At 42.4% G+C, this 15,115-nt stretch overlaps 1 protein-coding gene across 4 annotated transcripts in view; it reads left to right on the top strand.

The window, feature by feature from the left end:
• Positions 1-6,371: 6,371 nt before the first annotated feature.
• Positions 6,372-15,115, top strand: part of LOC145352539 (ena/VASP-like protein) — a 219,558-nt gene continuing 210,814 nt past the window's right edge. For 3 of the 4 annotated variants that reach the window (XM_080202522.1, XM_080202523.1, XM_080202520.1), the window contains exon 1: positions 6,372-6,906. In XM_080202522.1, coding sequence (XP_080058648.1) covers positions 6,902-6,906 — 5 coding nt within the window. In that variant the 5' untranslated portion in view covers positions 6,372-6,901. The remainder of the gene's footprint in view (positions 6,907-15,115) is intronic. The other variant, XM_080202525.1, reaches the window with a different exon arrangement.

Genomic DNA, 15,115 nt, shown 5'->3' with positions numbered 1-15,115 from the left:
TCTGGGCAGTGCAATTGGTCCTTAGATTCAAAATCACTGGCATTCCTTTCTCGAGTTCCTTCTCCAGACCTCCTTGTGACATTGGGTATTCTCAAAGAATTGTGTCCCTTCAAGAAAAGGTAGGTTTCTTCTGAGCAAGGATCTCCTTAGTGTTGACATCAATGTTACATTACTTGAAGTAAGCTGTCAGGATGTCTTTGAAGCTGATTCTTTGGTATTCAGGACTCTGGCATTCTAAATCCATGGCCAGTCCAGTGAAGTTGGTTTCTGATGATCATGGCCTCAATGATGGTGCTCTTAGCTTCTTCAAGGACGCTGATGTTAGTACACCTGTCCTTCCAGCTGATGCAGAGAATTTATCTGAGACAGTGTTGATGTACCTCTCCAGTTCCTTACATAGTCCAGGTTTCTAAGCCATATGGAAGAGTTGGGAGGATGACTTTCTTGTACACTAGGATCTTAATGTCAGCGCGACTATTGCAGTCATTGAAGACTCTTGTTCTTGGGTGTCCGAAGGTGGTGCTTGTGGATTGGAAACAATGTCGGACCTCCACATAGATGCCAACCTTAGGTGAGAATTGGCTCCCTACATATGGGAAATGCTCCATGTTTGGGAATGTTTCTCCATTGATCTTGATGCAGGGAGAGACCGGATTTGGGACCAGTTTGGTAAAGGACTCGAGTCTTCTTGCACATGAGGTTGAGATCAATTCCTCAGTATGCTTCTGCGAAGGTGTCAAGCATGGCTTGGAGATCCTCTTCTGAGAGAATGGAGATGACATTATCCACATACTGAAGTTCCACAAGCTATGTCAGTGTTGTTTTCTTCTTGGATTTCAATCGATTGAGAGTAAAAAGATTTTCTGTCCATCCTGTAGACAATGTCCACTCCACTGGGAAGTAAAGTCAATGTAAAGGTTTGAAGACAGAAGTGTGAAGAATCCTACTTTGGACACTAGGAAGTAGACTTTGTAGTCTTGAGTATATTAATGGCAAATCTTTATTAACAACTCATTGCTACGCGCAGATGTACAGAGGTAGATGTATGGATCTGATTCAGTCCTAGGTCTGTTCATCTCTAGATTGCTCCTGACTCTGGGTCTTGTGCCTGCTTACATCACTGTGTGGCTGATCCTCCAATGACTCCAAATCTATTACTGGGCTGGGTCAGTGGAGTTGGATACTGTCACTGAATCCCTGACCATCCACAACCAGGGAGATAACATTGATCAGAAACTGAACTGGACCAGCCATACATATTGTGGCTACAAAAGCAGGTCATAGTCTGGGAATTCTACTGCAAGTAATCCACCAAAGCCTTTCCGTTATCTACAAGGCACTTGTCAAAAGTCTGTCGGAATACTCTCCACTTGCCTGGATGAATGCAGCTCCAACAACACTCGAGAAGCTTGATACCATCAAAGACTAAGCAGCCCACTTAATTGGCATCCCATCCACAAACATTCACTCCTTTCACCACTGACACACAATGGGAGCAGCATGTACCATCTACAAGAAACACTGCAGGAAACTCACCAAGCCTCTTTTCACAGCGCCTTCCAAATCCACAATGACTACCATCTAGAAAGATGAAGGCAGCAGACACATGGAAAAAGCACCAGCTGAACTCACCATCCTGACTTGAAAATCATTCACTGTTGCTTGGTCAAAACCCTGGAACTTCTTCCCTAACAGCACTGTGGGTGTACTTACATCACATGCACTGCAGTGGTTCAAAAATGCAGCTCGTCACCACCTTCTCCAGGGCAGTTAGGGACAGACAACCCGTTGCCTGCGTCACTCACATTTAATAAAAATACAGAAAGGCACAGACATGAAGGAGACTGCTTATACCATAGCTCCACCAAGCCAGGAATGACACTGCCTCAACTGCTCAAGGACTTGCAGATCAAGAATTGGTCTCTTCAATCACCACCAATCATGTCATGTCGCAGAGAAGTTTAACCATGACCCCTACCTGCAAAGAATCCACCATCACCACCAGCTATTACATGTTCCGAACATTCAGTCTAAGCAGCAATCTTTAACACAGGCATCCTGCTGTTATTAACATATTCTTGTGTCATTATAAATTCCTTTCACATCTGGGACTTATAACCTCATCCACTGGGTGCATTCAGAATAATGAACCAATATAGTGTGATGAACAGAAGGTTTGTTACATGTATGGCATTACATAACATCATCAAAATCAACTAATTTATTTGGATGTTTTAGTCTAGTAATCTAATAAAACGTCCCAACTCATACAATCAGTATGAGTTTGTAACGCTTTCATTTTAAAATTCTCATTTGAGCTTTCAAAACCTTCATTACGTAGCCACAGAGGTCGTTTCCACTGGCTGGGGAGTGTAAAGCACAGGGAAACAGTCTCATAATACAAAATGTTACCTAACAACCAGCATTTATATTATTCCTTTGTCACAATAGAACATCCCAAGGTGCTTGATAGAAGCGTCATGGGACAAAAATGGATGCTGAGCCAAGAAAGGAAACATTACAATGGAAAACCAAAAGCTTCTTCAGATAGCTGGGTTTTAAGAAGGGTCTTAAAGAATTAATGGGAGATAGAGGGCGGAATTTTACTGACACGTCCGTCTAAGGATCGTATGGGGTGGACGCGTGGAAAAATTCCAGCCAGAGAGATGGATTTAGCGAAGCTACTGCAGAGCATGGAGTTTAATCAATTGATGGCAAACGAAGGATGATATGCACCAAAGGTTAGAAGCAGAAGAAGTGAATTCTGTAGATTTTATTTATTTATTTATTAGTCACAAGTAGTCTTACATTAACACTGCAATGAAGTTACTGTGAAATTTCTCTCGTCGCCACATGCCGGCGCCTGTTTGAGTACACTGAGGGAGAGTTTGACATAGCCAATTCACCTAACCTGCACATCTTTGGAGGAAACTGGAACACCCAGACGAAACCCATGGAGACACGGGGTGAATGTGCAAACTCTACACAGACAGTGACCCAAACCAGGAATCCAACCTAGGTCCCTGATGCTGTGAGGCAGCAGTGCTAACCATTGTACCACCTTGCTGCCCCTAAACTTCTGTCCCCTATCTCCCATTAATGCTTTAAGACCCTTCTTAAAACCCAGTATCTTACGAAGCTTTAGGTTTTCCATTGTAATATTTCCTTTCTTGGCTCAGCGTCCATTTTTACTTCATCAGAGCAATTCTGATGAAGGGTCATCCAGACTCAAAACGTTGGCTCTATTTTCTATCCACAGATGCTGTCAGACCTGCTGAGATTTTCTAGCATTTTTTTGTTTTTGTTTCAGATTCCAATATTTGCAATTTTTTTGCTTTTATTGTAGTTTTAAGTGGGTTTAATTTTATATTTCTGTGGAAGGAAATGTGACGCCTATAGTTTGATTCATGCTGGACAGAGGTGTTTGTATGTGTGGGGCTTGATTTCAATTCAACTGTGCTTTTATTGTGCTTAGAGAGGGTGATGGAGTAAAGAGTAAATAAGCCAGTAGAAGCATGCAGCTGTTGAATAGCAACTGGAGGCTCGTTTATGGTAGTAAGACTTTTGAGTCTTTTTTTTAGCTGAATTCGTTGGCAGTTGAAGATAGGTCACCGAGGAGTGAATATCTCTCAACTCTGCCAGAAGAAAGATTGGATAGGACAAGGGATCTGCAAAGAAGCAGACTTCCCAAAGAACCAGGTGTAGTCCAGATAACCAGGCAATTGGGACATTAAGAATGTCTTCAGAAGTCTGAAGTTAAGAGAACAGAGACCAAGATACTGTTCAGGAGAATTATTAAGGAGTAGCAGACAAAGGCCAAAAATTTCTCATCCTGCCCACCTCGGGAATCGTAACAGGCAAAACAGAAAATTCTGCAGACCATTTAAGGGTCCATTAAGCTCAGACAGGAAATTCTGGTCTTGGGTTGTGGTTGGCCAGAAAATGCCCTGAAGTTCTGTAAGTGAAAAAGACAGCTGCAATAACCGGAGCTAAAGTGAGGAAGCAGACTGCAGAGGTAAATCAAAAGTTTGATGCCATTTAAATAGAGTCTGGGAATCAAGGTTTAAAGCAATTGTGAACAGTGTGGACAGCAGTCAAGGCAAAGAGGGGTTGTAAAAGGGGTTGCAAAACCTGGATACTGGATTTTTTGTTGAAAGTGGAGCAGAAGTTTGACTGAAAGAATAATTTGGAAAACTTGGACTGGATTTCAGAATGCATACTGCCGAGGGAAAGCATTGTTGTGAAAGAAGATTTTAAAGCAGTTTTGGAATGGAGTTTGTAAATTCTCACATGACAATCATCTGGGGACTTTGAGGAGAAATCCATGCACATTTAAATGGGCAGAGGGGGGGATGTATTTGACCTCAGCCAATCTGTGCGCTTAAAGGTTCTTTGCATTACTGCAACCATTGTAGTTTAAGGTGTACTTTATAATCCATGTTAATATTATAATCTATGTGTATTTGTTTAACTAAGTGGGAAACAAAGGAGTATTGTAGCATAATCTAACCTTTCATGTTTGATAACTTTTTCTTTTGGTAAGACCAATTAATGGTCCTGTGACTCTGTTCCCCCATATTTTCTGAAAAAAATGTACATGTTTTGGTCTTTTGAGTCAGGATTCCATTCTGGAAATCTTCCTGTCCATTTATAATATTGACTAGAATCATAACATAAGTCATGTGACAATACGGGTAGTGGAAGAGTCAAGGAAGGCAATAAAGAGATTGATCTACATGTCTCCTGCGTACAGGTGGAAGTTAACCCTATGTCTTCAGGTTGTGTCACCCAAGGACAACATAAAGATGGCCCGAGGCAGATTTTGGGACTCCAGAACTAATACTATGGGGTTAGAAAGAGAAACTATTATTGCAGATTCTCCCTTGGATTGTTATATTCTGACAAGTATTTTTAAAAACTACTTCAACCATACTGACTTTAGTCTGATGCAGCACAGTGGTTAACACAGCTGTCTCACAATGCCAGGGTTCAATTCTAGTTTCAGATAACTGTGTGGAGTTTGCATGTGTTCCCTGTGTCTGTGTGGATTTTCTCAGGGTGCTCCAGCTATTTGAAGTTAACATGTAGACTTCATTGTTATTTTTCAGTTTTCCTGTATCTAAGTATCATGGCTCATTTCTGCACAAGCAGCCCCATTCCTCCTTTCTTTACTAATCTTCATTCTATTCCTGTGGAGTTGTCTAAGATTCTTGTCTTCATTTCCAAATGACTACAATCCTTGATCCCTCCCAACACCATTCTCACTCTCTAATATCTTTGTACTCCACCATCAGAGGATACTCCTTTAACCCTCTATCCTCCGCTGACCGAACCTCCCTTAGCATCTTGACCTTGCCCTCTCCCTCCTGTCCAGGATTCTCACTTCACCCCCTCCTTGGCTAACTGTCCACAACCCTGTGTGGTGAGGTGGTGTCAATCTATCTACTGAACACTATATAAGAGAAAGATGAATGTTTTGGCCCTCTGCATCTTTATCTACTGAGTGTGCAGAAACAAAGCTGCTGAGATCGTTAAAACTGTGAGATTTCGGGGGGTGGGGTGGGGAGTGCATGAACCAGGAAACTGGTTAAGTTCGAACAAACATCATTTAACTAATGGGGTGGCACAGTGGCTCGCACTGCTGCCTCACAGTACCAGGGACCCAGGTTCAATTCCCAGCTTGGGTCACTGTCTGTGTGGAGTTTGCATGTGTCTGCATGGGTTTCCTCTGAGTGCTCAGGTTTCCTCCCACAGTCTGGAAGATGTGCTGGTTAGGTACATTGACCTGAACAGGCACTGGAGTGTGGTGACTAGGGGAATTTTGTTATAACTTCATTGCACTGCTAATGTAAGCCTTATTTGTGACTAATAAATAAACTTCTTAATTTAATATTGATCAGAAATGGTGGTGAAATTTGAGATTTTGTTAGAGGAATCAGCAAGATCTTCAAATTATGGATGATTTTATTCAGGTAAAGGTAAGAAATACAGACCTCGAAGACATGTAAGGTGCAAAGCCCAATGTTCTGTTTGTATTCAGATGCAGATGGACATGCTGTGTGTTTTCAATAACATTCAGTGTTGGTAAGACCCTCATTCCAGGGATGAAGCCTCATCATCTTTCTGTGCCTGGTGCCTAACTGAAGGTATATTTTATTTCCAATCTCTGGTGTGCCTGAAACAAGCTTTTGCTGCAGATTTTTCCCTTCTCTTTCTGGAGCAGGTAATGTCACCACTCCCTTCTGCTCCTGCACTCTTTCCCAGCGCTGGCTCTGTGTCTGAATGCCACCTCCCTCTCTCTGCAGCAGGAACTCCCCTCCCCTGCTCTCCTCTCCCTCCCCTCCCTTGTCTCCCACCCCAGGGCTCGGCGCAGACGGAAGTGGGTGCATTGCAGAGCCGAGTTCCAGATTGGAGGAAGGAGGGAGGAGGAGTGAGCTTGGAGTTGGGAAGCAATAAAATAATATGGCATCCCGGCGGCTGCGGGACGTGAGGAGGCCGGCAACAGCAGCAGCTGAGGCGATGCAAAGATGTCAGGAGCAGCAGCAGTAGACAGAGAGGAGCAGCGGCGGCGGAGGAAGGGAGCAAGCCAATAATATATATATATATATATATAAACACACAGAGACAGACAGAGAGGAGGGGGAATCGTGAAGCAGGAACAATCAGAGGAGTGCGATCCTCCCCTCCGACAGACAGACTAAGGCAGCAGCGGGAGCTGACAGCTGGAGGCACCGTGTAAACAGAGAGGAGAAGCTTCCCTCTACACACACAGCATTCACTCACTCACACACAGCACCCTCCACACACACACAGCACCCTGGCAACCAGCTCCTCCAGCACTCTGTGTGTGTGGGAAAGAAAACAAACAGGCTGGATATAGGCACAGAATATTCTGCTGGAAATGAGGTAAGATTTAATCATCTCACCCGCCCCCTTTTCCCCAGGTCTAATTCTGATATTTGAAGTATAGAGCAAAAAAATACCCAAAAGTAACAAATAATGATTCAGCAGCAGGGGTTCATTTAGAATTGCAGAGGGCAGATTACGTTCACCACCAAAGGGTGAGTGTTTTTTATTGTTTTTAGTTGGTGTGCGTTTTTTAAACATTTCTGCTGGGTTCTCCATTCAGAGGTCCAGGGGCTGCTCTCTGTCCCTCTGTCTCTGTCTGTTTCTCTCAGTCTACCTATATCTCTGTTTCTGTCCGCCTGTCTCTCTGTGTCTGTCTCTCTCTGACTGTCTATCTCTTTCTCTCTGCTTGTCACTGCCTCTCCTTCTCTGTCCCTCCCTGTCTCTCTCACTATCTGTGTCAGTGTCTATCTCTCTCTGTGTCTATGTCACTGTCTGACTCTCCCTATCTCTCTCTGTGTCTTTCTCTCTCTCTGTGCCTGTCTCTCTCTGTGTCTATCTATAACTGCCTGTCTCTGCTTCTGTTTCTCCCTGTCTCTCTCTCCCTCTGTCTCTGTCTGTCTATTTCTCTGTCTCTCTCTGTCTGTCGGTCTATTTCTCTGTCTGTCTGCCTCTGTCTCTCTATCCAGTAGCGGCTGCCGTTTTGTCTCCTGGGTGATTACCGCTGCTATTCGTCCCTCATCTGCTGCCAGAGCTGTTGGCCTGCTTATGGACTCCACCGACAGCACATGTTTCCACATCAAGCGTATCCCTGTGTTATTTTATCGATGCCATTCCACTAAACTGGCCTCTGCTGAAAGAAGCCCTTTCGCGCTAATGTGTCGACTGCCCCAGTCATAGGGTTGGATTTTAAAAAAAATCTAACCCAAACAATGAATTGAATGTGAATATCTTTTCCTCTCAGTAAGTGTCTCTAATGAAGTTGTCGGGCAGATGTACTGTAAGCAGCAACACGGCTCCTCCTGTGGCTGATCCAGTGGTCGGAATGACAGGGGGGAAACATGTAGGTTTTCGCTAAAGGAGCGAGACAGCAGCACTGACATAACTTCAGTCTACAACAGAGCGGCATTGGCTGCCTCGTCCGCCTTGTTATCCGGAACTAAGTAGCAACATTCATTCATACCAGGGAGGTATAAAGCAAGACTGCGAGGGCTGATGTGGGGACCTGCTGTTATGGGCTTGGCACAGGCATTCTGACATGAATGTGTCTGGAGACCTTGTGCTTCAGATATTTTTATACCAACACTTGAAACATCAAAAGTACATTTAAAAAAAACTCTAATTTTTTTTTGGTTTTGCCACTTCCAAGAAAGAAACAGTGGCAAAAAGAATCAGTTAAAACGGTCAGATTTATGGGAGTAATGTTCATTTTTGTGATCTTTTACCCCCAAATTAATAGTGATGGCAACATTTGGGATCCTACAGGTCAGATTATTAAAATAAATACTTTAAAGGATGAAGATTAGGTGGATTGGCCATGATAAATTGCCCCTTAGAGTCAGGGGGTAAATGCTTGGGGATAGGGCCTGGGTGGGAATGTGGTCAGTACAGACTCAATGGGCTGAATGGCCTCACTCTGCACTGTAGGGATTCTATAATAGGTTAACACTAACTTAAATGCCACATTGCAAAATATTCTTGGTGCTTGGTAAGGTTTCCCTTCCGCTAGGGATTTTTTTACATATCCTAGTATCCAGTTTTTAAATAAAAATATTCTTTCACAAGATGTGGGCTATGCTAGCTAGTCCAGCATTTGCTGTCCAAGCCTAATTGCCCTTGAGAAGATCGTGGTGAGCTGCCCCCTTGAACCTCTGAAGTCCATGTGGAGTACACACACCCAGTGTACTGTTAGGAAGGGAGTTCCAGGATTTTGACCCAGGGTAATGAAGGGATGGCAATATACTTCCAAGTCAGGCTGGCATGTGACTTCGGGGGGGGGGGGGGTTGGCGTGGAACTTCAGGTGGTGGTGTTCCCATGCATCAGTCACTCTCATCTCAGTTCTTTTGTCAATGTTTGGAACAAGGCTGGAATGAGGCCTAGAGCTGTGGTCCTGGTGGAACTCGAGCTGAGCATCAGTGAGCAGGCTAAAAGCAAATGACTGCGGATGCTGGAATCTGAAACCAACAGACAAAATGCTGGAAAATCTCAGCAGGTCTGGCAGCATCCGTAAGGAGAGAAAAGAGTCAACAACTCAAAACGTCAGCTCTTTTCTGTCTTTACAGATGCTGCCAGACCTGCTGAGATTTTCCAGAATTTTCACCAGCGAGTAGGTATTGCTGTGTACTAATTGCTTGATAGCACTTTTGAAGAAAAGCTTCCATCACTGTTGTCGATAATTGAAAGTAGACTGATGGGGCAGTAATGGATTTGTTCTGCTTTTTGTGTACAGGACATACCTGGGCAATTTTCCACATTGTGGGGTGCATTTCAGTGTTGTAGCTGTAATGGAATAGCCTGGCTAGGGGCACAGCTAGTTAGTGTGCAAGTCTTCAGTATTACTCCTGGAATATTATCAAGACCCTTAGCCTTTGCAATATCCAGTGTCTTCAACCATTTCTTGACATTATGTGAAGTGAATCGAATTGGCTGAAGACTGGCATATGTGATGCTGGGGACCTCAGGAGGAAGCCGAGATGAGTAATCAACTTGAAATTTCTGGCTGAAGATGCTTCAGCTTTGCCTTTTGCACTGATATGGTGGGCTTCCTATCATTGAGGATGGGATATTTAAGGAGCTTCCTCCTACACTTAGTGGTTTAATTGTCTACCACCATTCACGACTGGATGTGGCAGGACTGGAGATATTGGTTGTGGGATCATTTAGCCCTGTCTAGTGTTTGTGTTTTCTGCTGTTTGCTATGCAAGTAGTCCTGTGTTGTCACTTCACCAAGTAAACGTTTTATTTTTTGGTATATCTGGCTCTGATCCTGGCATGCTGTCCTGCACTCTTCATTAAAACCAGGGGGTTTTTAACAATTGACCATGGATTATCATAGAATCCTACAGTGCAGAAGGAGGCCATTCAGCCCATTGAGCCTACACCAACCACAATCCCACCCAGGCCCAATCCTCATAACCCCATGTATTTACGCTAGCTAGTTCCCCTGATACTAAGAGGCAATTTAGTACTGCCAATCTACCTAACCCGCACGTCTTAGGACTGTGGGAGGAAACCAGAGCACCCGGAAGAAACTCACACAGACACGGGGAGAGTGTGCAAATTCCGCAGACAGTGATCCAAGCCAGGAATCGAACCTGGGTCCCTGGTTCTGTGAGGCAGCAGTGCTACTCACTGTGCCACCGGGTTGCCCATTCTCCAACACATGATACTTTCATGGTCACTATGGTGGGACTACCTCTGTAGCTTTAATTCCAGGTTCAGTAACTAACTGAATTTAAATGTTGTCCTTTGTCATGCTGAGATTTTAGCTAGTATCTCCAAAGCAAGGGCAAATGCCAGAGCATTAGATAGGGCCTCTGGATTACTAGTCCAGTGATAATACCATTATGTCACCCTGTCCACTACTGTTCCATTGATAAAAAATGGGAATATGAAAAAACATTAACTATTCAATTATACTCTCATTTCTATAGTATTCCATGGATAATAAAAGTAGTGCAACCCTTAGAAGTGAAGTCATGGAATTTTTATTTTAGTGCGATGTCAATAATAAGTAAGTTGGAATTCAGTGTAGTAAAAATATTTTTTATAATTCAGCAAATCAGATTTGAAAGTGAGATAATTTGCAATAAATAGCAGGTAATGATATCTGGCAGCAATGGGAGACAGTGTCATTCTTTGAGTTTTTTTTATTAATAATCTTGGAACTTAAGATTCATTCTGAAGATATGAGGCAAAGGAAAGCAAATGAGTACTTGGAGATCAGAAAAGTCAAAGGGTGAACATTTCTGCAGGACAGAGGGACAGATCTAGACTAGCTGTGCAGAGAAATTTGAAAGTGCCATATAGAGAGAAATTAATAAAATAGGATGTAGTTGGAAAAAGTGAATGAAATCTGAAGGGAAAAAGAGATCAAATTGTCAAGCAAAGTAAAAGTGGACAGACTAATATTTCCAGCCCTCTATGCCTCAGTATTTCTTCCCTTCCCCTGAGAATGACATGCTAGGTTAAAGTTTTGGAGACGTTGGCAGTCACTTATACCACACCCAATTGCCCATTCTTGTGTGAGGCTAGACAGTGGGTGTCAGCAACATATTTGTTATTGGCAGTCTTTCAACTAAGCCATCTCCTGCCCTCACCCAACAACCGCACATCAAGTGAGGATCACTGGGTAGCTATTAGCAGCAGGAATTCTGGTTAACTTTTGCTTTGCCTTCGCTGAAGGCTCCCACTGCTGTTGTAGTTGAAACCAGTTACTTCACCACAAACCAGATATCAAAACTGAAATCCTTCTTGTCTGAACAGTTCAGGCGTACAAAGGTTCAGTTGTTTGAACTATTACGCAATGGAAGAATACAAGTGATTCCCATTATAAATTATTTTGGAGTTGCAATTGTGTTTGTGTGATTTACTAGTAATAAATATGTTAAGCATTCCCTTTACTAGATTAAGAAATGAGTTAACCAGTTTGTGTTAAACGACTGTCTTCTTTAAAAATATCAGAAATTAGAATGTATTTATATCTTTGGCACTAATGCTGCAGAAGTATATTTGTGTCTACATTATTATATTATTGTCGTCTTTACACATCCACATCTTGTACCTCTCTGTGATCAAAAGGGCAAACTGGTGTTTTGTTTACAAGGCTCTATCGATGTTGTTCTGTAACTTCTAATTAGAAGAACAATGAAAGTGCAAGGATTTCATCTGCTTTCTATCTTTTCCCTCTTATTGAGGTTGGTGCCTCCATGAAGCTGAGATGGGAATTTATTTAGAAATTAGGAGTGCATATTGTTATCGTATCTCCTTCATTTCAAGACATAATTTGGGACAATGTCTGGTGGTGGTCTTGGGAGAAACAAAATGTGTCTGAGCATAACTTCCTTGCAAGGTAGCACATCTCCCAGTCTGGGCAGCTGTCTTGCCTAGTTTTAGAAAATTGCTCTTTAATCTTGGCCGCTGCTCTCTAGAACCGAATACATTCAGTAGAAGGTACTTTCCACTGTTTGTGAGATGAAAAGTAGGGAGTGCTGGGACCAGCGACAAAGTGACAAAACATCATTTCCACATCAACCCTCAAGAAGATCAAAACATTGAGAGGCTAGTCTCCTTGACTTGAATTTAAAACTTTGAATTTATACATTTTTAAATGTGAAGGATTACAAATAATAAATGTTGTAGATCATCGGCTAGACTTTTAAGGGACATCCTGACAAATACATGAATAGAATGGGAATAAAGAGATATGTACCAGGAAGAGTAGGGCAGCATGGTTGGTGCAGGCTTGGAGGGCCGAAGGGCCATTTTCCTGTGCTGTAATTTTCCTTATTCTTTTTTCTTTGCTGAAACAAGGACTGTTAGCTCCACAAGCGTAATATTTTACATAAATATACTGGCGGATAAGATTTGTCCTTACCCATTATTATCGCTAATGCTTCACTGAAGAATATTCAAAACTGGATATAGTCCAAAAACCAATGACTAATTCTCAGTCCCAAAATCTATGTAGTATTGTCAGTTTATAATGAAGTTTGTTTGCTCAAAATGGATCATGTAGATAAAATGTGATGCAATGATTGATGTTACGTTATCAGAATTGGAAGATTGTTTCAATTCCAAAATCAGACGATACAGTGCTTTACAGTGGGATAAGAAGCTGAACATTATTATCATGTTGATTTTATTAATATCCATGGGTGCCCGAGAGACCATTCCAAAAACAAAATACTGTAAATGCTGAAAACCTGAAGTGAAAACAGAAATACGCAACGGGTCAGTCAGCGTCTGTGGAGAGAAACAGGGGTAACCTTTCAGTCCTGAAACATTAGGCTGAATTATCTGGCCCTTCCTGCTGGCACGATTTTCCACTAGAGGTTCCCTGACAGTGGCACGGGTAAGGACTGTAAATTGCCATCGACTTTGCCGGGACTGGGAGACCCTTTCGGCAGCAGATGGCAAGCTGCCTCCATTGCAGCAAAACCCACCACAGTGGAGGGGCTGTTGGAGAATTCTGCCCATTAACCCTGTTTGTCTCCATAGATGACTTGCTAAGTATTTCTAGCACCTTCTGTTTTTAATGTCTGAGAGGTCGGTTTGTATATGCGAGAACTCCATAGGCAGTATATTTGAGCATCAGAATGCATGGGCTAATTTGTCAGCACAGCACTGCCATTGCCACTGACAGGTTATTGATCTAATGAAGCAGTATGTATTCTGAAGTTATACAGAGCTAACAGTGGTTAGCACTGCTGCTTCACATTACTAGGGACCCGGGTTCAATTCTGCCCTTGGGTGACTGTGTGGAATTTGCACGTCCTCCCTACGTCTGCGGGGGTTTCCTCCAAATGCTACAGCTCCCTCCCACACTCCAAAGATGCGCAGATTAGGTAGATTGGCCATGCTAAATTGCTCCTTAGTGTCTCAGGGAATTAGTGAGGGAAATGTATGGGATAGGGCCTGGGTAGGATAGTCTGTTGGAGAGTTGATGCAGACTCAATGGGCCAAATGGCCTCCTCCTAGACTGTAGGGATTCTATGATCGTTATTGTGAAAATCTTTAGTTAAGGAAAGCAAAGAAAATTATTGTTATCTAAATTGTCTAAATTGATTTATACCTGAGAAAAATATTTGCTTCATATTCCACAATAAAAATGTTTGTGGTTTGTGTACTGGCTGATATTTGATTCTATATTTGTTTGGTTTGTTTTATTAAATCTATTACGAGCCATTGAAGAGACAGTGTAGTGTGACCAAGTTTGATATACTATGTCCTGTATGAACAAAGAAAAGTACAGGACAGGAACAGGCCCTTCGGCCCTCCATGCCTGCCTAAACTAAACCGTGTGCACGTACCGAGTCCGTATCCTTCCATTCCCACCCTATTCATGTATTTGTCTAGTTGGCCCTTAAATGCCACTATTGTACCTGCTCCCACCACCTCTCTGGGCAATACATTCCAGACAATTACCACCCTCTGTGTAAAAAAAAACTTGCCTCGCACACCTTCTCTAAACGTTTTGCCCTGCACCTTAAACCTATGTCCCCTAGTACTTGACTTTTCTACCCTAGGAAAGAGATTTTTGAGTATCCATGACTATCTTAAGATGAATAACTTTATCTCAACAGACCAAAAGTGTTCATAAATTAAAAGTTTATTAATAAGATGCAAATAAGCTTACTTACTCTATATTGAAATGTTTGAAATAACTTGGGTGCCTTTTTGCAACCACACTGCACTCCTCAATGAGTGCGAATGGTCAATGCGCTTTGTGGTAATTTCTTGTGCCTTGTTGTGCTAACACGTTTTTGAGGAAGCTTGCTGGATGCACATTTTAGAAAGCTCGTTTATAATTATATGGCAGCATGAAATTGTTCATTATGCCACCAAGTGACAGTAGATTCAGTGCAATGACATGTTAAATACACCCACACTAAGGCACTAAAAATAAATAGAATTCAATTCTTCACTTGAGGGTATTTTTACACCAATACAGAATGCAGTGATTTTGAATATAAGTTTCAATAATTAAGACAACATACTGCAGCTGATATTTTGTACTGTACTTTCAGGTCCTTGAGTGTACTTTATGCAACTTAGTAGCAGCTTACTTTTTTTGGATATAAAATTAATTTAACCGCTTTAGATTTATTTACATTTGTGGGCTGTGGAATCATTTTTGGCACCAGTGTATTACAAGTCATCCAGTTGGTTTGATTTTTATAGAATATTGTGTAAAGATTTGCTCCATGTATGAGTAGGATTTTTCAGCCCTGTTGCAGCATGTATTCTGGTGGTGAAGGTGGCCCGCCATTGGCTAGTGGTGAGGTCTTCCAGTCATGCCAATGTACAGGATGCTGGTGAGGCCACACCTGGAATATCGTGTGCGGTTTTGGTGTCCTTATCTGAGGAAAGATGTCCTTGCTATGGAGGGAGTACAACAAAGATTTACCAGGCTAATTCCTGGCATGGCAGGTCTGTCATATGAAGAAAGACTCAGTTGGTTTGGATTTTATTCACTGGCGTTTGGAAGAGTGAGAGGGGATCCCATAGAAACATATAAAATTCTGAAAGGGTTAGACAAGATAGATT

This window comes from Carcharhinus amblyrhynchos, chromosome 14, assembly GCF_965287045.1.
Source record: "Carcharhinus amblyrhynchos chromosome 14, sCarAmb.v2.hapA, whole genome shotgun sequence".
In the NCBI taxonomy this organism is placed as follows: domain Eukaryota; kingdom Metazoa; phylum Chordata; class Chondrichthyes; order Carcharhiniformes; family Carcharhinidae; genus Carcharhinus; species Carcharhinus amblyrhynchos.
This window is presented reverse-complemented; position numbering and strand designations above follow the sequence as displayed.